Source organism: Athene cunicularia (genome assembly GCF_003259725.1).
Source record: "Athene cunicularia isolate RWA chromosome 1 unlocalized genomic scaffold, athCun1 chr1_part1, whole genome shotgun sequence".
In the NCBI taxonomy this organism is placed as follows: Eukaryota; Metazoa; Chordata; class Aves; order Strigiformes; family Strigidae; genus Athene; species Athene cunicularia.
Window position 1 is genome coordinate 15,646,485 of NW_020799091.1, and position 20,672 is coordinate 15,667,156.

A 20,672-nucleotide genomic window follows, 5' to 3' on the forward strand; every position below is an offset into this window, starting at 1 on the left:
AAAACCAAGGGAATGACTAGGACTGTTGAGACTGACCTGGTAGTTGAAACTGGATGTGATGAGTACTGATAAAATTTTCTAATCATTTACCATTCTGTGATCCTGTTTTCAGTCACTAGTAAGATTTTCCCCAACTATTTAAGATGAAATTTCCATGCTGAGTATCTCTAACAAATTTTAGCCTTCAGTCCTCCTTCAAAATCAGATTTGACAAAATTTCCAATTATCTTTTTTTTTTTTCCTCAACACCTTTTTAAAAAAATCTCCAGGATTTTTTATAATTCATCTTGTTCATGGTACATTGATTTGGTCCTCTTATATGGAGTCATAGCATCATGGAATGGTTTGGGTTGGAAGGGACCTTCAAAGATCATCTAGTCCAACTCCCCTGCCACAGACAAGGACATCTTTCACTAGAACAAGTTGTTCAAAGCCCTGTCCAGCCTGGCCTTGAATACTTTCAACGATGAGGCATTCACAACTTCTCTGGGCAGCTTGTTCCGGTGCCTCATCACCTTCATCATAAAAATTGCTTCCTTATATCCAGTCTAAATCTACTCTCAGTTTATAACTGTTGCCCCTTACAGGCCATGGCAAAATGTCTCTCTCCATCTTTCTTACAAGCCACCTTTCTATATTGAAAGGGCAAGTAAGTTCTTCCTGGAACCTTCTCTGCTCCTAGTTTAACAATTCCAACTCCCAAGCCCTTCTTCATAGGAGAGACGTTCCAGTCTTCCAATCAATCTTGTGGCCCTCCTCTGGACCTGCTCTAACAGATCCATGTCTGTCTTGTACTAGGGACCCCAGAGCTCAATGAAGTACTCCAGGTGGGATCTCACAGGAGCAGAGTCAAGAAGAAGAATCATCTCCCTTGACCTGCTGGACACACTTCTTTTTATGCAGCTGAAATGCTGGGGTTTCAACCCCAAGCCCCAAATTAAGGTTGACATATGGGTGATTCCCACAGCCCTTCCCAAAGGGGAGGTGAGTTTACCTTTAAGCTTCCCTCCAGGGTGCGGCCTTGCAGGGAGAGCCATTGGGTAAAGGAGCCCCAGGTGTCCCACACTAGGTAACCAAAGGTCAGGTGTCCCACTGAGGGATAAAAGCTGGGACCACTTGCAGTGAGGGGCAGTGTCTGTCTGTGAGGTGGATGCCCTGTGCAGAGTTCCCTGTTGGGGAAGGGCCTCCCTGGGACTGGGCTCCGGTCAGGTCAGGTCAGGTCTGGTCTTTGTAAACAGGGGCTGTGTGGAGATTCAGTGTGTGGCTTCCTTGGTCTTATGTATTTGGCTTGTTGACTTTGTTGTCTCCTGTCCCTTCTATGGGAGACTGCATTTCACCATTTATTCCACCCATTGTTGGTTGTGTGGTGTCGTTGTTGGGGTCAGTAGGATTGATGTTGATTATGTAAAATTTGACTGACTTGTACCCCAGCACTTCACCCATGTACTGACCCTTTTGTATCAAATACAATTTGGTTCTTGGCTCATCTTTATGCTGGCTGTGTCCTTTATGCTAGGCCTGATAATTGGCAAAACAGCAGCCCAGGATATGGCTGCCTTCCTGGGCTGCAAGCACACGTTACTGGCTCACAACTAATTTTTCATCTACCAATATCCCCAAGTCCTTCTCTGCAGAGCTGTTCTCAATTCATTCATCCCCCAGTCTGTATTAATATTGAGGATTACCCTAACCCAGGTGAAGGACCTTGTATTTGGCCTTGTTGAACTTCATAAGGTTGTATGTGGACATAAAAATAGAAATTGCAATGGGAGTGATACACTGCACTTCAGAATTTCAGGCTGGGCCTGTCAGTGAGTCAGACATGCATGCGGAAGAAAGGGATTTATCTTGCCTCAGCTAAGGAGCAGGAATTAGACCAAAAAAACCAAAGTACTGCTTATACCTCACCTCAAACTACCTGCTAGGTAGATCCTGAAATCACTGTGCACACCAGAGAGCAACTTACTCCCTAAATATTCAAGTAAATGTCAACAGCATTAAGAGAAAAGGAAGGTACTACTCAAGGTAGCTAAAAATAGCAGCACTCAGATCTGTTTGATGGTCTTCAAGATGAAGATATACACTAATGAAACTCCAGAGGAAATCTCCACCATGTGAAAAACTAACTTCTGAGGTTTTAAGTTTGTAATGTGACTATTATAGTGCATTATTAGTAGTATATTTGACTTTTATATCCTTCCTAGATACATATATAGATGAAGGTATTTTGTTATCACTGTAAGATCAGAATACATCATTCTGATTCTTTTAAAAAACAAATTAGATTCTGGTTTGAATTCAGCCATTTTTGCATATGATTGACAGCTTTATCTTTATTAAGATTTGGTACATTTTTGTTCTAGTTTAATAATAATTTCTCACTGCTCTTAGTATTTCTAGCCACTCACTGGCAGCTTGACCTACTCTTACCTACTTTTCATCCCTTTTTCAATGATTTACAGTCACCATGGCATGCTTCGCTGGAGCCTTCATTAATTGGGAATTAATATATAGCACCATAGAAGAGAAGTGAGGTTGAACTTAGATTTCAAAATTAGACAAATCTATTAAAAATGCAGAATATCATTTTTATTCTTAACAAAGAAGCCAGGAAACACTGCAGCTACTTACAATGCTATACAAAGGCCTTCTCTAAAGCCTTCTATTACTCTGTGTCAAGTCACTGGAAATGTCCAAAAGATTTTAAGTCTGGCCCTCAACAAATCAAAGATTAAGATTCATAATTAATTGAAGTAGTTGTATGTACTTTACAGTTCAGAAAAAGCTTCTTGATAGATATCCTGAGAATGCTGAATACTGTAGAGTGACAATGCACAAGACTTGCAGCAGACGGCAAACAAAAATATCTTCTACTTTTGGGAAGTCATTTTCCATGTACCCAGCTTCTGTTAGTCCTCAATAGATACCATATGTCTGGTTTAGACATCAACAGTACTTTTTACAGAAGTTGAGCTCTACAGTAGTTTTCTTATTCTTAATTCATACTGATTTTAGGTGGAATATGACTTGCAGATGAATCTGGTAGCCCAGCAAAGAAAATGAAATTTTTCCAATTCTAATGTGTCCAGAGAACAGAGATTAATAAACTGTCCCCTGGGCAGCTCCAACAGGTCCCTTCTAGCTATGAGTAGCTAAACTTTGTGTTATGTTAACTGAGAAACTGGAAGTTGTAGCTGAATGATGTTCCCTGGGTATAAATTCAGGGTGTTGATTCAATGACAGTTTAGAAGTGAAAATGCGGTGTACTGAGGTAATATCCCTGCTTCTGTACTTTTCCTTGTGAATGCATGAATATGCACCAGTCATTACATATGTGAACTTCTAGAAGTAATGAAGGAACTGAAGTGTCACACTTCACAGGGTTACACACAGAGGCAAAATATAATTTTGTAAGTGAAACCTAAAATAGCAAGTTTAAACATTTTAATCTAAAATATTCGGGAATCCAAATAGTTCAAGGAATCTTACTTGCACCTTTTTCAAAGCATAGCTTGGAAATAAACATAAATGTAGTCATGGGGGTCACTCTCGTGGCAATTCTCATCAGAAATTCCCACAGCAATCAGAAATATTAAATCCACTGAAAGAAGTAGATGGAGGAAGAACTGGCTCTAGTTTTATTCCTTTCCCTCTCAGCAGGTTTCCTGTAAAAGCTAAATAGATAATTTGTATTCTAACTGTTGCAGTGGAGTACTCATTACTATTTTTGCATGTAAGAGCCATAAATAAGTCTGTGTGCAGTGTGTTCCTTTTTTAATGGGTTAAATTATACTCATATCAAGAAGGCTTCTTTGCTTATGATCGCAAGTAAACATGTACACAAAAATGGGCCTGAAAATTCAAAAATTGCTGTCTTCTATCAGGAAGAAAATCTACCCTTAACAACATGTCCCTTGTAGAGCCTCGACCTTCCTGTGAAGGGTACTTGTGTACTATTGTTCCCATCTCCAAAATATTCACAGGGCTGCATAGGTATTTATTATCTCACTCCTAGGGGTTATAATATTTAGTACCCATTCACCCTAGAATAGTCTATGTCACTGTCTCTATGGCCTGTTCAATGTTCTTTTGCAAGATAACTGAATTTGAAATAAAAAGTTGGATTTCTTTCACTATAGAGAAAAACACAGTTGAAGTACTATCTCTAACTCAAAGTGTCATCCATAAATAAAAGCCTTTAATGCAGGTTGCACTAGTGATTTTAGTCTGAGTTGGCTGTCCTGCTGAGATAAAATTAACTGCTAACAGAGCCCTTCTCAAGACAAATCCATTCAAGGGACAGTCATCCTTCAGCACCTTCCAGAGATGATATATATATATATATACACAGAAAGAACAGATTTTTTTTTTCTTGCAAGGCACAGGAAAAAAAAATTACTGTGCATTTCAGGATGAAGAACTACAGGACACTCCTGGATACCCTGCTGTTATATGCAAGTGATCAAGTGAATTCAGGATTACTTTGGAAAGTGAATATGTAAGTATTGCATAACCATTCTTTGCTCAAGGATGCTCTTCCTTGAGAAAACCTTTCAGTGGTACACGTATGAGGAAAAATATATTGTGCCGTTCAAAGTTTATTTGGTTTATTCTATTAACATATAGAGATTATCTATATAACTGTATCACACACATAGCCTTTAGAAAGAGTAAGTAAACATAAATATCCTTCATGTCCTTCCATGACTTGATTTCTTGTCCTCCTTTTATAGAGTAACAGATATTTTTTCAAAATCAGTTGAGTTTCCGCATGCATCAAATCCTGCTGTAGTCTATGATATTTTAATTACCAGAAATATTTACCTCTGCTTAAGTATGTGTTCATAATCATTATAATTTTAAATTGGCAGGAAAACTTGGAATATTAAACAGTTTCTCTATGCTTCACACCCTGTTTACAGCCACACTATATGCTGCATTTAGCTGAAGAGAAGTTTATTACTAAATTATTCCTTATCACTTATGAGTAATCTGCCAATAGCCTGCCAGCCTCCTAATGCTGGGAGATATTCTATAGAATTTAATTTTAAAATATTGAAATAATAACAAATGGCAGTTGCAATGATACCAGTTTCCTCTTAAAGAGCTTGAGAATGAAAAAAAATAGAAGTAGCAAGGAAAGGGGTAATGTCTTAGCTAATCACAGTTTAAACCGGATCCAATTCAGTGGGGGGCCACCAAGATGGTGGGAGCTGGAGCATCTGGGGGAGCTGAGCTTGCTCAGCCTGGAGCAGAGGTGACTTGAGGGGACCTAAGAGCAGCCCCCAATGCCTGCAGGAGGTCCTCGAGGAGACAGAGGTGGGCTCTTCACAGTGGTGCAGGATGGAAGGTCGAGAGACAACAATGACATTAGCATCCTTATGGATTAGGAAAGCAGGAAGCCTGTGAAATGTATTGACCACAAGATCTTACTCACATAAAAAGAATTTTGCAAGTTTTTTAGAGAACCATCAAACAGTTCTGCAGACAGTGAGGATTTTAGTAGATGCTCCAGCATAATCCTTGTATTTTAGGGCAAAAATCTCCAAATGAAAATTCTAGAAAGAAGTCTGCCATATGTACCTGACATTTCATAAGTAGCTCATGGGGTTTCTTATACTTCTTCAAGTACTGGTGTTCAATACCATCAAACATGGACCATTATAATGCATTAGTTATGGCAGTTCCTACTGTAATCTAGACTGTAACTATATGGTATGCCCTGTCCCCCAGTATATCTATTAGCTATATTGGTAATTATCTGAAATGTCAGTCATCCAAATGTTTTCTGTCTCTCCTGACATTTAGATAATTGAGTTTATACTGGAGCTTATACTGATTCTTCCCTTTAACACTGGAACTTTTAATTCTGAGAAGAAAAAAATCTGTGACACAAATTACGCTGGAAAAGTTAAAGCTGAAAATTATCCACACTTTCTGAACTTTTCATGATGTAATATTTAAATTGCCCATGGAAATATTAAAGTAATGGCATTTAAAAAAAATTATTATTGTATTTCTTCTGTTAGCAATAATGAAATGTTTTCTTTTTTTCTGATTTATAACCTATACTCCCATGGAGGGGAGGGGAGGAGAGATTTTTGAAAAAAACACCCTTTTTTCCTGTGCATTTTTTTATAGATAACTTTGCTCGGTTGAGACACAGAGTTGCATTATTTGGAGCTGCAACAATACAGGTTCCCTGGTGACCACCCAGCAGATTAGAATCTAACCTTTCCTTATCTTTAATGATCATCAGTAAAATTACCACCTCAGTTTCCTTGGTTGATGAAATGCTGCTAATATTTCTCTTCTTAACTAAAAGTGAATAGAATCAGCACTAATGAATACTCCATTGCCTCTTTCAGTCAGTGCCACATGTTACTAATTGTTTCAATGGGATGAGAAATATATAGCTTTTTGGATGTCAATCATCATATCTATTTGCAAAAATCATGGGAAGTCAAGCTTTGAATTAATCAGTAAAGTATTCCAAGGGACCCTAATGAGAGACAGCACAATACTCATGCTAGGTGGTGATGGGAGTTATTCTAGCACCAATATAACAAAATGCAATGAAATTAGGAAAGAAGTAACTTGGGTTGATGTTGATTGTATGAGAGAAATTAAAATGAAGTGAAACTTCATTTTACTCAATCAAAATACACTCTATGAATTAAACAACATAACATTGCATTGAACTGTATAACATAATTAAATAACTGTAAAAATAAAGCACATGAAAAGTAGAAGGCACAAGCAGGGAAGAAGCAGTATTTCAACCATATAGGCTGCAAGCTGGTATGATGTAGACAACATGGCTGGGATTCAGCTCACCTAACCGGAGGTACCTCTAATATAGTAATCTGAATGCGAGTTATTCACTCTCAATTCTCTTTACAATCAATGAACTGAAACGGGAACTCTAGCAGTCATCTGACATCCGCTAAGCATCTCCTTCAGGAAAAGATTAATCTCACACTAGGAAAGATTTACACTTAACCTAAAAATTCATACTTTTCTCTGCTGACAGTGAGCATAGTCTAGATGACTAGTTCTATGTTATAAATAGTATAGTTTCACCTCTGTCTCAGAAATACAGAAGAATTAACAAGACCATGTGAAGAGGGAGAAGGACACAGTGAACATGGAAGTTCACCAAAGCAAGTGAATTTTAGAAGCAGGACAGGGCAAGTTCTGGGAAATTAACAGTCCTTCAGGAAAACTGATCTCCAGATAGACAGAGAAACCACTGGAAAACCCTTCTACACTCCATTCGTCTGTTTCCTTTCCACTCTTAGAGATTAATCCTGGCTCAGAACAGTATTTAATGGGGAATATGAAGTTTAAGTGATTCTTATGACTACATTAACAGCAAAATCAATGACTTCTAGAGTATTAATTTTGTTTTGAAGACCTGGAAATAGTTTCTTAAGGACCAAAGTCACGTTGTGTCCCTGGCTGTCTCTTAGAGCAAGTTCCATATGTACTCCTCAGCCTGAATTACTGGAGAACATCTTGTCTTCCTGCACACCAAGGCTGCATTTCATTGGGAGTACATAAATAAATAAGGAGGAGGTTTCTTAAGTTTCATTTCAGCATGAAGCCAGGATTCAGGATGGGAATGCACCTGGAACTGGAAGCTGGGAAGTGTTCTCAGGTACTGCAGTAAAGACCTATACCTCCTCAAAATTTTCATTAACCTGTTTATCTGGATTTTTTTTCATCTGCAAGACTGAACTACACAGTACCTCAACACTGTATATTTTTTTATGAAAGCTGAAACGTCTTCGCTCTAAAGGAATATAGCAAAATTCAGCCTTAAGATAAAATTCTTGCAAGTATATCTCTGTAAGAAACCTTTGAAGGTATGAGTATCTCTCAATAGGCTTTAATTTCATCTGTTTTCTGCCCTAAGTTGTACAGCAGGAAAATCAGAAAGACTGTCATCTGATATGCAGGACTCCTCCGTGTTGTCATCAGCATGCTTTTTCTGAGAAATGGCTGAAAATTAGGTTTATGTGGGCCATAATGGCACAGACTGGGAAGGTTTAGTTTGTGAAACTCTCAGAAGGCTCTACATGAGCTGTTATCTTCTCCTGCATGACTCACCCCATGACTGAAAGAGCACTACAGAGTACATGTTCCTGCTCCCATAAAGTACCCCAAAACAGGAAAAAGACTGTATGAGTGTGTTGACTGCTAGTGCTAAGATACTGTTTGTCAGTACAACAGGAAGATCCTGTTTAGCTGAAAAAATCCTGTATCTTGGCATGCGTATTTTGGCATGCAGTTCAGGGACGTTATTAATCACTAAGTGGAGGGAGGACAGACGTGATGTATTTTGGGCAGCTTATAGTAGAAAGACTTGAACAAGTCACTTAATATAAAACACAGATTCCAAGGAAAGAAATGTCAAAGAAATATGCTGGAGGGAAACTAGATAGTTTATTTCACTGAGAGGTGGTGTAAGTGCAGTTCAGAAAAGCCTCCTCTGAGCATGGCCTAAGTATATTTGATTCTGAGGTAGCTTCTGTATCTACATTTCTGTCTACTTAGCAAAGAGTGAATAGAGACCTTTTTCCAATTAATCAAAATCTCTTTGTTTTCTTGATGTGTGAATACAAATTAAAGCCAGTTCTGTTTGCATTTTGAAGTATTCTGTATGTTTTTCTACTACACAGAAAAACATCTGTCTCTCAACTTCAAAACTGACTCCTAAGCAGTGAAATCTTGTGCATAAGTTTCAAGATAACTCTACAATGCTTTTATGACACTGCGTTCTGCTTTTGGAAATAGTTCAGTGTATGGAAAACTCCTCTTACATGACCAGGAATGTATTTCAACTGTCCATCTATGAAGTTTAGAAATCTATTCATCTGGTAAAGCTCATTTTTTAAAAAAATCTCTTACCATAAAACCTAGCTCCTTTCCCAAGAGCCTAATTATAAAGCAATTGCTCTTACCAGGCCTGAGGGTATTTTATTTTTAGTGAGTTTAATGATGCTACATGCTGGCGAGTTCACAAGCATTTTGCAGGAAGTGCTGTATTCAAATTCTCTCTATAGCACCTATTTAGCAGTCTTAAGACTAAATCTTTCAGTATCCAATATATGGAGGAACCTTTTCATCTACACTTTAATTTAAAGTGCTGTTTTCCTTAAAAAGAGAAATGATACAAATAGTACTTGCTGTGTAGAATTATTATATGAGTTTCAATGAGGCCAAATGCCGGGGTCTGCCCTTGGGCCACAACAACCCCCAGCAGCGCTACAGGCTTGGGGAGGAGTGGCTGGAGAGCTGCCAGTCAGAGAGGGACCTGGGGGGGTTGACTGACAACCGGCTGAACAGGAGCCAGCAGTGTGCCCAGGGGGCCAAGAAGGCCAATGGCATCCTGGCTTGTGTCAGCAATAGCGTGGCCAGCAGGGACAGGGAAGGGATCTGACCCCTGGACTCGGCACTGGTGAGGCCGCCCCTCGATTCCTGGGTTCAGTTTTGGGCCCCTCACTACAAAAAGGACATTGAATGACTCGAGCGTGTCCAGAGAAGGGCAACGGAGCTGGTGCAGGGTCTGGAGCACAGGTCGTAGGGGGAGCGGCTGAGGGAACTGGGGGGGTTTAGTCTGGAGAAGAGGAGGCTGAGGGGAGACCTCATTGACCTCTACAGCTACCTGGAAGGAGGGTGCAGAGAGCTGGGGATGAGTCTCTTTAACCAAGTAACAAGCGATAGGACAAGAGGTAATGGCCTCAAGTTGTGCCAGGGAAGGTTTAGACTGGATATTAGGAAGCATTTCTTTCCAGAAGGGGTTGTTGGGCGTTGGAATGGGCTGCCCAGGGAGGTGGTGGAGTCCCCATCCCTGGAGGTGTTTAAGAGTCGGGTCGACATAGCGCTGAGGGATCTGGTGTAGTTGGGAACTGTCAGTGCTAAGTTGACGGTTGGACTAGATGATCTTCAAGGTCCTTTCCAACCTAGACATTTCTGTGTGATTCTGTGATTATCTAATATTTTTAAAGGGTTATTTTCACTAGTTAAAATAGACACGTTAGAAGACTTACAGTTTACACGCTATCAACATCAGGTTTGCACACAGGAGTCACGGAGTACAAAGTCATAGTGCATAAATGACCTCTGTCTTTTGTAGACAAGTTTGAAATCGAAAAAATCACACTGGATATGTCTGATGAATAGAAAATGTCCTGTCTGGCATTGTGCCTTATGTGAGATAGTATGTCAAAGTAAATGCCAAGAACTGTTTAACAAAGTAAGCAAATATGAAAATAATCATGCATAAGTTGACACACACTTCAGTTTAATGTGACTGCCCTTCTCCAGATGTGAGAGGGGTCTTAATTTGTTAACCCCAGCATCAAAACTACTACTGAATATCTTCCTCAAGTTTACGTTAAGCTTTAATTTATTGTCTTAAAATTCATACATTAGCTACTATCTCTTAAATTACCTAAGTATCCTCCATATTCACTTAAATAATTTAAGAAATTAAGGTACAGTTATGAATGCTGTTTGCATGAATGAAGATGCTGCATATGAAGGGCCAGCAATATGTTGTTAACGGTTGTGCTATGTATCCCCTAGATCTGACTCAATATTGGACTGTTTAAATGGCAATAGCCTAGACTGATGCACAGTGAAATTGATTTTCTCCAGTCCCTCAGATAGACTGAAATTTAGAAGGTGGAAAAACTTGACACAAGAAAGGAAAGGATTTAAGTATTAATGGTGGGTTTTATAAAACATAGCATCAGGGACATCTGTATGCTGCAACATGGTATGCTTTTAGCCATGGTTTCTGTCCAGCTGCTACATCTGATCTTGCTCCTCAGTATGGAGAAGGGAGCCCCAAAGGAGCATACCTGTCTCAGTCCTATCTAAATAAAACGTCAAGATATGGCCAGGGTTCACACACAAACTGAGGACTTGGGAAGCACTCCCAGGACCTGCAACTTGGACATAGACTTTAAGGCTCCCAAGAAGCTTGAGAGAAACAGAGCAGGACACTCATAAACAAATGTGTGCTTTTCAGAGAAAAGTAGAAAGGAGAATAAGAGAAGGAAATATATACAAACATGGTATTCCTGAAGAAGAAATTATATACAGAAGAAGTCCTAGACTCTTTAGAGGATTCTTGTGTATTCAATTGCCTGAAACGGGGGAAGGTGCACAGATGTTTTAGTGCTTTGTGCAGGTTTGTATGTTTATAAAGTAAAGAATAACTTTTCTGGAGCCTCCATGTCTGTCTGCTTCATTTGCAAATCTCCCTAAAGACAAAAAGCATAAATTCACGACAAGGCTGCAGAAAAATACATGCTTAACATAATGGCAAGTCTTAAAATATCCTGGAGCTCTTGGGTGGTGATACACCAGATCTGTAGGGAAAATCCAAGGAATCTTTTGTGTTTCTTTTGTTATAAACTTAACCCAAGAACACTTCTGAGTTCCCAAAAATATAGGTGCCCCACCTTTGCCCTGTCTTCATACTGGAGTGAGACACACCTGTGTGCCAGCAAGTCCATGCACAACTAGAGGGTACAAGGAGAAACTCAGTGTTACAGCCTACTCAGAGCAGAAGAAGGTTTAGGAGCTCTCTGTGGTGCGACCTGAACAGAGCAGCGTTCTGAAGGGCAGGTCTACCAGGCTGGATGGCACTATGGAAAGAAGAGTTTCTGGGCAATGGATATTTTCTTCTATTACCCATTTTCTTCTAATCCACATTCAAAACTCACTGACTTTAACAGGAAGAAGTAACACTTAGTACACTGGTAATCCCCAAAACTGCTCCTATTTGTCTTAGAAAAGATATAGTACAGTATTTTATGCTTATCAGTTTGCTCATATAAGGGTATCAGTATCTTTTATATATTTTAATTGCATTTCATAATAATCTTCATTCTGCAGATGCCTAAGATGACCTTCTCAAAATGGTCATGTAGTTGCACTGAACTTAGAAGGTTAAAACTGTAGAAATGATGGAAAGACAAAAAAATAGTGGCTGTAGATTTTACATGCAAACTTGGAGGCTATGGTTTTTAACTTACAAATTACAAAGCCTAGAAAATCTCAGAATAGTCAGAAGCTCACGACTCCTGTCACTGCAGTCATTTAATCATTATAACACTGATAGTAAGCTTAAGAACATGTATATGAATATGGACAAATATCAGTTCTCAAGGAGGGATCGTCCTGGCAGTAAGAAAGTCCTGGTATTTTCTGTAAAATGAATACTGATTTCTGCATCTTAAACTACCAGTATAAAAATGTAAAGTGGTATTTTTGGATGTTAGGTTCCTAAAAGCATTATATCACAATCTCAATATAAACAATATTTTTCAGAACTGGTGAGTATGTCTTGAATGATTGCAGAGCAGTCCAGATTACCTACCCTTTTATGGTCTCGGGTCTTTACAATGAGCAAAAATTAAGGCTGTAGCCAAAGTTAGCTGTATAAAATCAGAAAATGAAGATCTGATGTACTAGCTGTATCATTTATAATAACTAAAATAATATAATTCGCTGTAAAGTAACTGAAATAATGTTGCCAGGAATAATAGTCGGAGAACCCCAAGGAAGCTGCTAAAGGACTTTGAGATATGTGTGTGGCACCACTCAGAGAGAATGACAGTTAAGCCAAATAATGAAACCAAAAAGAAAGCAGAAAATCACGTAACAAAGTTATGAATTATAACCATAAAATTAACCCGCAGAATTACACTGTCTTATTTTATAAATATTCAACAAACTTTCAATTAAAATTTTGACAGCAAAAATGTATAGCAAAAAAAAAAAATTTTGGCAACTACCAATAGTTCATTGTCAAAAACATTTAGGACTCTTTGCTTAGACATAGGAAGTGGGACTCAGCACTTCACAGAAATTGAGGTTTAGTGTTAGGAGAGTATCTGGAAATGCCTTCAAAGGACAAATGCTGCACTGTTCAGAGAAAGGAGAAAAGGAACTAACACCTGGAATAGCAGGCCTGGTTCTGCTCTATTTGGCTTGGCGTTACCCAGCCAGAATAGACAGCCACCCAGTCAGTGCATGCACAGCCAAAAAAGCTGCCACAGTACGTGCTGCTCTTACTCCCTACAGTAGTTAATGGGTGAGGGAGGAAAATGGATTGTTTCAGAAAGGACACTGAGGGGAAAACAGCTGAGAAAGCAGGCCTACACAAGAAAAAGGACTCAACAAGAAAAAATACATAAAATGATCCTATGTCAGACATATTTCTTTGAGGGAGAATCAGAAGTTGCAGGAATCTTAAGTGGGGAAGATTTCAGTCTGCAGGGTTAAGTTTTAAATGCCAGCAGCCATGGCTGCAGCATATCTAAATAGCTTATTTGACAAAGAGATGGTTTAGCTGAAGCATCGTTTCCCAGCACTTGGCTCAGAAACAACAGGAACTCAGATACAGAGAAAAACAGATCAAAACTAAGACACAAACTGTCAGGCCAATGAGTACATATTTTACTCAAAGTAACTAACTTCAAGATGCACTGAGTTCTCTTTACCATCACTTCTGCTTCTGGAGTCCATGTTTCTACTCGCATGTCCACAGACACTAGCTTACCAAGCATCTGCATCTACATTGCTTTGATTAGCACTCCCTGCTCAACAGCATCTTTTTTTCCCATTCCTCAATTCAAAGGTAAATTCAAAGTTAAAAATAATTAGCTCAGATAGTCAGCAGTGCCAATTTCCAAATTCACTGCCAGGTTCTCTGGCATTCTCTCCCTTCTGTGATCACCTCAAGAGCGTCCCTCTTGATCTTTTCATCAAGCCTATATGTGAGCAGATTCCTTCCAAAGTTACACTCTCTAAAACACAGATTCTTCCAGATTACTAAAACTGTCATCCAGGTTCTTATCACCGTGCATCTCAATTACTGTAATGTCCTTCCTCAGCCTGGACAAACGTAACCTGTCATCTTTGGTATCCATTCAAAATGCTGCTGCGAAGTTAATTTTCTGAGCCCATCATCTGCCTGTGTCATTCTTGCCTATTCATCCATCTACTGGATATCCCTTCCCTACTTCATCAGTTATAACTTCTTACTTTTATTTCCAAGAAATTTCAAAGTGTAATTCATCCCTTCAGCACTCTCAAAGCATTTCTTATTCTGTACCCAATAGCTCATTATGCTTGCCCTCTATGTCTGACTTGTTAAATGCGAGGATCTTTGTTCTTTCTGTGCTGTACTGCTTTGTAAACATCCCTGAGAACTATGAGACAATTGAAAATATTATGTTCATTATCTGAGTCCATGATCAGAAGCACCAAGGTTCTGAATTCAAAATGCTGTGACAGTAAAAATTTACAGCACGGAATAATTTACTGCATGGAATCTATTTAATGAATTTTGCTTAATTTTCTGTTTACAAAACAGTTAATTTGGTATTCAGAAGTGCTCACCAATAATCTTTGCAAATTATTCTTGCCATGTTGCTTTAAAAAAAGCAAATTTGAAAATTTATCTGTTTGGATGTATATATTGGTCACATGATAAATTTCTGTAGCCTGGTTACAGGAGTATGTCTTAGAGGCTGGCTGTGGGTACAAACACTGGTGATTACACATCTAAAATCTACTGCCTGACAGCAAATTCTAAAATTATAGTTGTTGTGGTGGTCATCATTCCTAGCAATAAACTTAGCTTCCAGAATATCACCTGAAACAAATGAAAAAGATAGAAAGACACGAGCTGGTTTTATTTTAAAATGCAAGTGCTTTTTCAAAAGCATTGTCATCTTATTTTAAGCCTGATTCTCTAAGGAAAAGGGTTCATTGCCTGAATTTTGTCTTTCTGTAATGCTCAACTGAGTAATGTTCCCTTAACCCCACAGTAACTTTTTTAGACTTCTGGTTAAAAAACAAATGAAAAAAAGATTTGGCGGGAGAAAAAAAAAATAGTACACACAACTCCAAAATAGCCACAGTGTACACTGCCTTGCTCATGGGTGGGCTGTGGAGGGAAGCAGGGGATGTGTAGGAAGGATCAGTTGACATGTGGGAGTAGGGAAATAAAGGAAAACACAGGATGAAAGGATCTGAGATAGAACTGGCTATATTAAGGCAGTAATAGAGGGGAAATGGTGTTAGAGGTGTAAGACATCCTCCCATAGAAGAATAAGGTTTGTTTATTCCTTTGCTCATACAATTACTTGGGGTCTTAACTTTTTTGAGTGTTTATGTCTTTTCTGAATGCATAAATCTTATCTTGCCTATCTTAGCAATCATCGTCTCATTTCACTGGTCAGGACAGTATTTCCATACAGTAACATCTTTCTATCAAGTGGCACAAAGATAGCTGAATGGAAGAAGGCCATGGTCTAAATAATACAACATTCATGACCTATGTATAAATATTCCTTCTCACAGGACTCAACTAACCTTCCTTCCAAACAGGTCATAGAGTTTTAAATACTTTATTTCCTATGCTATTTCAACAAGGAATGTCCTGAATGCCTCAAACCAGCAAACTAAGACTAATCATCTGGGAAAACACTAACTACACCCAGGTACCAGATACAGCATATGAAGCAGGGTCACTAGATATCATTCTTGACTGTGGGTCAGAAGTTCCTCAAATCCTGTTCTCAGAGCTGGCTCAAGATCCAGTGCAGGAACATCAGACTAATACAAATGGAGATCTAGCTTCCAATCTTTTCTGACTGTAACACCACAACAATTCTCAAATGAGTGTTAGTACCTTCCATTGTAGCCCTCTCCCAACATGGCCTTTGGCTTCTGAGTGTTAGTAATACAAATCCCTAGCCCAAGAGCACAAAACTTTACTACAGTGTGGTCTTTTACTTTTATATGCTGTCCTAACCACCTGTATCTATACCACATTCAGTTCTATCTGTGGTATGTATTTTAACTTTTCAGCCAGAGTTATTATTTAGGTGGGTAATTAGTATTTTTGGATGCCTTTTAAAGTGGATTAGAGGCTAAAAATAAATGGGATGACACTGTGGTGAAAAACTTTATAGCCTATCAACAAATACTATTTGAAACAGGTTGAAAACATGGTTGACTTCACAAGCTTCAGACAGAAAATGGAGTCAACATATTATTTAGAACTACATTTTTTTTTGTTTGGTGCATTCAGGTATAAAAAGAAATTTGCTCTGCTTTTCCTATCACAAAATTAAAGGTATTCCATATATAAACCATGTTATTTGTAGATTTCACAGGATGACTACACAGATAATATCTTAAGTTCATTTATTAAATTCTACCTCCCCTCTTTTTTCTCTCAAATACATACTGTACACCAAACCCACTAAAGAGAAGTGAAGGTGATGAAGTCTGTAACAGGACCAACACAGGCAACATCCCCTTTTTTGCAGAGCAGTGAAGGAGCACGGCAGCCCAGTACCATGTCCCACTCGTTACACTTACTGTGAATGGATATCTGCTGTCCTCTTCCTGTTTTACAGTGAAAGTTTAACACTTATAATAATTATTTTAGTGAATGACCTGCTCTTTACTGAAAATTTGAATTCTTGCAGGGGAAAGGTAAGTGACTAAACCCTAAATCATTCAAGTTTTATCTGAGACAGGAAGTATCTGAGTGCCTTCCAGGAGCTGCAGCTTGGGCTAGGATCACCACTGTTCACTTCATCATCCTTAGGACACTGTGGCTGTTGCGTCACCTAAAGGAAACCTGGCTATAATACAGGAGGTGTACATTCCTATAGGAAAATGGGAATATGAGGCATATATTCCCATGGGTAAGCTCAGCATCAGAGTGATTTTTAATGTGCACAATTCAGGGCTTTTTTTTTTCATGCAAAACAAAAATATTGCCTTTCCATTTTTAAAAGGAGGGTCTGTAATTTAGGAAGATGGCTACTGGGATTTTTTCATACCTCAGTTGCAATTAGATTTTGATAACTTAGGACCTGAGCTATTACCTTGTAGATGTCCAGGAATCCACACTGATGGTCAAACCGTGTGTAGAGTTCATTCAGCATGCTGATGACCTGCATGGGCGTGCACTGTGCACAGATGGCAGTGAAGCCAACAATGTCCGAGAAGAGCATGGTGACATCATCAAACTTCCTGGCCTGAACCTGCTGTCCCTGCCACAACTGCTGAGCCACCTCTTCAGGGAAAATAGAAATAAGGAGATCTACTGTTTTCTTTTTCTCCTCTTCTAGGGCTTGGTGTGTACATTCTAGCGTTGCCTTCAGCTTATCCATTCGTTTCTTCAAGCCATCCTGGGCTTTTGCTTGCTCCCCAACCAATATGACATCGCGAGTAGCATCATGGATAGGTATGTCTGAAAGATGGAGGCCTCGGCCCATCAATTCATCCAGCTTGTCCACACAGGGGGAGCCCAGAAACAAAATTGAGTTTGATTCTGGCACATGAATCATTTGTCCTTTAATTTCCATCACCTGCAAAATAAAAATGGAGTTTAAAAAAGGAAAAAATAACTGATAGATGTGGATCCCCATTTTACTTTCCCCATCCTCTTTCAAATAAAATTGATAAACATAAACTGTAGCTTTTTATACACTCACCTATTCAAGGAATGAGACTCACATAGTCCACTCACCTGGGTGAGTCAGAAAATAGCCTATACTGACACAAAAGCTTTCCCAGATCAGATGTTGGATTCTATTTCAACCCAATTGTATAAGAAAACAACCCCAATAACATGTGTTTCTTAGAATGGTATGTTAACAATGCTTCTATATTTTGCTCCTGGAATGTACCTGGCCTTAAAAGCAAATTCCAGAGCAACTTCTTGTTACTTAGCTATAAATTATTAAAAGCACAAAATTAAAGGGAAATGACAACTATCTGAAAGCAGGTTAGTGAAATGGTGAAGTATCCTCTGTTCTTAGTAGCAAAACAGATACTAAGTCAAATGTGGTCATGTTATAGAGGAATCAAATAAGAATAAACGTGAGAAAGAACTCCATAAAATAATGAATGGCATGGAAAAGACACAGGAGTGCTCCTATTTCCTATTTGCCTTTTCAAACATGCAGTAGAGTTGAAGGGTGACATTTTATTAAGAGTCTGCGGATTTCTTGGTGATATAGATTCATCTAATTTGTATCTGCAGAACAGAAGGAACAGTAGGAAAGGAGTAGTAGGTGGTTCGTCACACTGGTTTATAGATTTTGTGTTTGCTTGGTAAATGGCTAGATGTTTTGAGTGCTGTCCAGTGGTTGATACCAATGAGGCCCTGGATTGTTATCTCTTGCTCCATGACGGCAGTTGAGCACAAATCTACAAGACTGAAATGGACACTGAAAACCAACTGTAATGATATATTTGACATTTGGGGCTACATACATTCTGATTTTTAGTAACTTACTCAGGTCACACAAAAGTAACTGTCAGACACTGAAAAGGACATTTCTCACCTGAATATAGTATTTAGAATACAAAACCAAACAGAAAACTAAGATTAACATGTTTTGTTTAACCAGTAGATAATTAAATCAGATAAACTGTATCTCTTTGTAAATGCAGCCTGCCATAGCCTCTGCCATGAAAAACAATAATCATTAATGTTTTCATTCCAGGACCACACCAAGACCAGGGCAATACTATGCTAGGTGATCTAAAAAACCCCACAGGCCTTACCCCAAGGATCTCATAGCTAAAACAGGCACGACACACAAACTTTGTGCATCTAAGAACAGTGTTAGTCACCATAATGCCTTAAATCTGTATTTTTCTATTCCACACAATCCACTGAAATGAAAAAGTCTCTCCAGTCACCCTTTCTTTCACTGTGTAGGCATTCCCTCACTCTCACATGATTCAATTTATCATTTAATCCTCCTTCCAGCCGTAATCCTTCCAAGGAAAACGGGGAAACCTCAAGCAGAGAATCCAGAGGTATCTGTAATAATTATGTGATTTAAGTGTCCAGAGGCCTGGAAACTCCTGCTGAGCTGACCCCTACCCCTATATGGTACTTTCCATGTTTGGGGGAGACGTTGGGAAGCTCCTGTTTCTCTTAGGGATTTCTTACATCAGATAATATGCTGTCATCGGAGATTCTACTGTCAACATGGGGACGGAGCCTACCCTGTCCCCATGCCCTCTGCCTCCATACCCCACACTGCTAGCAACTCGACAGATGTAACTTCTGATGTCAGCCTAGGAACTCAGCAAATAAAAGTAAATGAAAATAATTAAAATTGAGAATTTTCTTAATCTGTGTTCCCACACACCTACTAATGTTTACATTTCTAAACCCTGTTTCCTCAGCTTCGTTCTGGGACAGCCATCTCTGTGAGAAAGCTAGTCAGCTACCTAGATGAGCAGATTTAATTCTCTGAGGCTAATTGTTCTTTTTAATTTTTAAAACATATGGCTCCCTGCTCAAAACATAAGGGAAATAGGTGCTTTCTTCATGCATGCAGCCTCACGCTTTCAAAGGGCACATCCGAAACAGTTTTAAATACAAATTGACAAATATGAAATACATAGTATGGCATTTCTAAATACTCTTCTTGTTTTGTTTCCCTCTGCCAGAGAGTTTTTCTCTTTTCTGTTCCTAGAACTTGTGTGCAAAGTAAATGTATCTCATATTATCACTTCTCTCTTCCACCTCCAGGTGAAAATAGTCTGAACTCGGAGAGTGTGACCACAGACCCTGGCTGAGCCAGCCTGGCCTGGGGGTGGGCTGCTTGTCAGCAAGGCACAGCACCTGGCTTGGAGCAGTGTTTCTTGTGTTAACCTGCTGTGAGACTAGAAGAAAATTAATGCATCACTCCGTGCTCTTGCTTCACCTTTGTCAGTTTGAGGTGTCAAACTCTTTGATGTGATCTCTGTCAGTGTGAATATATTGTGCCAACCTTCCCTGGGTGGATTCTTTTCAGGGAACAGTGATCTAGTGAATAACGTATTCAACAAGCACTCTGGAGTCCTACGCTTTGCTTCTGGGTAACCCCAAGCAAATTATCAACTCTTGAGTGCTTATTTGGCCTTTCAGCACAGCAGGAACAATGATACTGACCACCCTATAACACATTTGGAGACGTATGTGGGAGAAGCAATAGAAGACACACACAATCCTGTAAAATGCCTAATAATAAACTGTTCTGCCCAAGTGAGCTGAGCCTCTGCTTCAACAAGACTGAGGGTTTCTAGAGCATTTTTAGAAACTCTGAAAATACATTCTCCCTACACAACTGCCTGGTTTCCTAAAAGTGTCAAAGGTTCAGTGCTATTTTGGCTTTATTCTCTGAATATTATTATCATTTGCTCTGCTTAACAGGAATTATTGATGTTTCCTATCACTCCTTTCATGTTCCATTAGTGATTATGATGCCCTGCTGTCTCTTGATGACTGAGGGTTTTTTTTTTTAAAAATGGCCTGCTAGTCTCTTCAAGTGCCAAATCAAGGAACTGGACAGCAGAAGCAAAGCTACCTCAGCTTGCCTGGGGAGCAAAACTCGGGTCTCATAAAGCACAACAGTAGAGAAGAGCTAAGACTGCATCACTCTTCTCAGTTTTTGCAAAGCCCTTTACTTTCCAAAGAAGTTTCTGAGATGATTCAGACTCTTTCTAGAGGGCTTTGGTCTGCAACTGTGATCCAACATAACCTCCATCTCTTTTCTTTGGACTCTCTTGTGTTTTGTATCCTTCTCTGTATCTTAAAGTATAACTGAATGAAATAATAG

General features: G+C 39.1%; 1 protein-coding gene across 1 annotated transcript in view; it reads right to left on the reverse strand.

Annotated features, from left to right (window-relative positions):
* GUCY1A2 (guanylate cyclase 1 soluble subunit alpha 2) overlaps positions 1–20,672 on the reverse strand; it is a 177,551-nt gene that overhangs the window by 67,055 nt on the left and 89,824 nt on the right. The window contains exon 5 of the mRNA XM_026856787.1: positions 16,932–17,417. Coding sequence (XP_026712588.1) covers positions 16,932–17,417 — 486 coding nt within the window. The remainder of the gene's footprint in view (positions 1–16,931; positions 17,418–20,672) is intronic.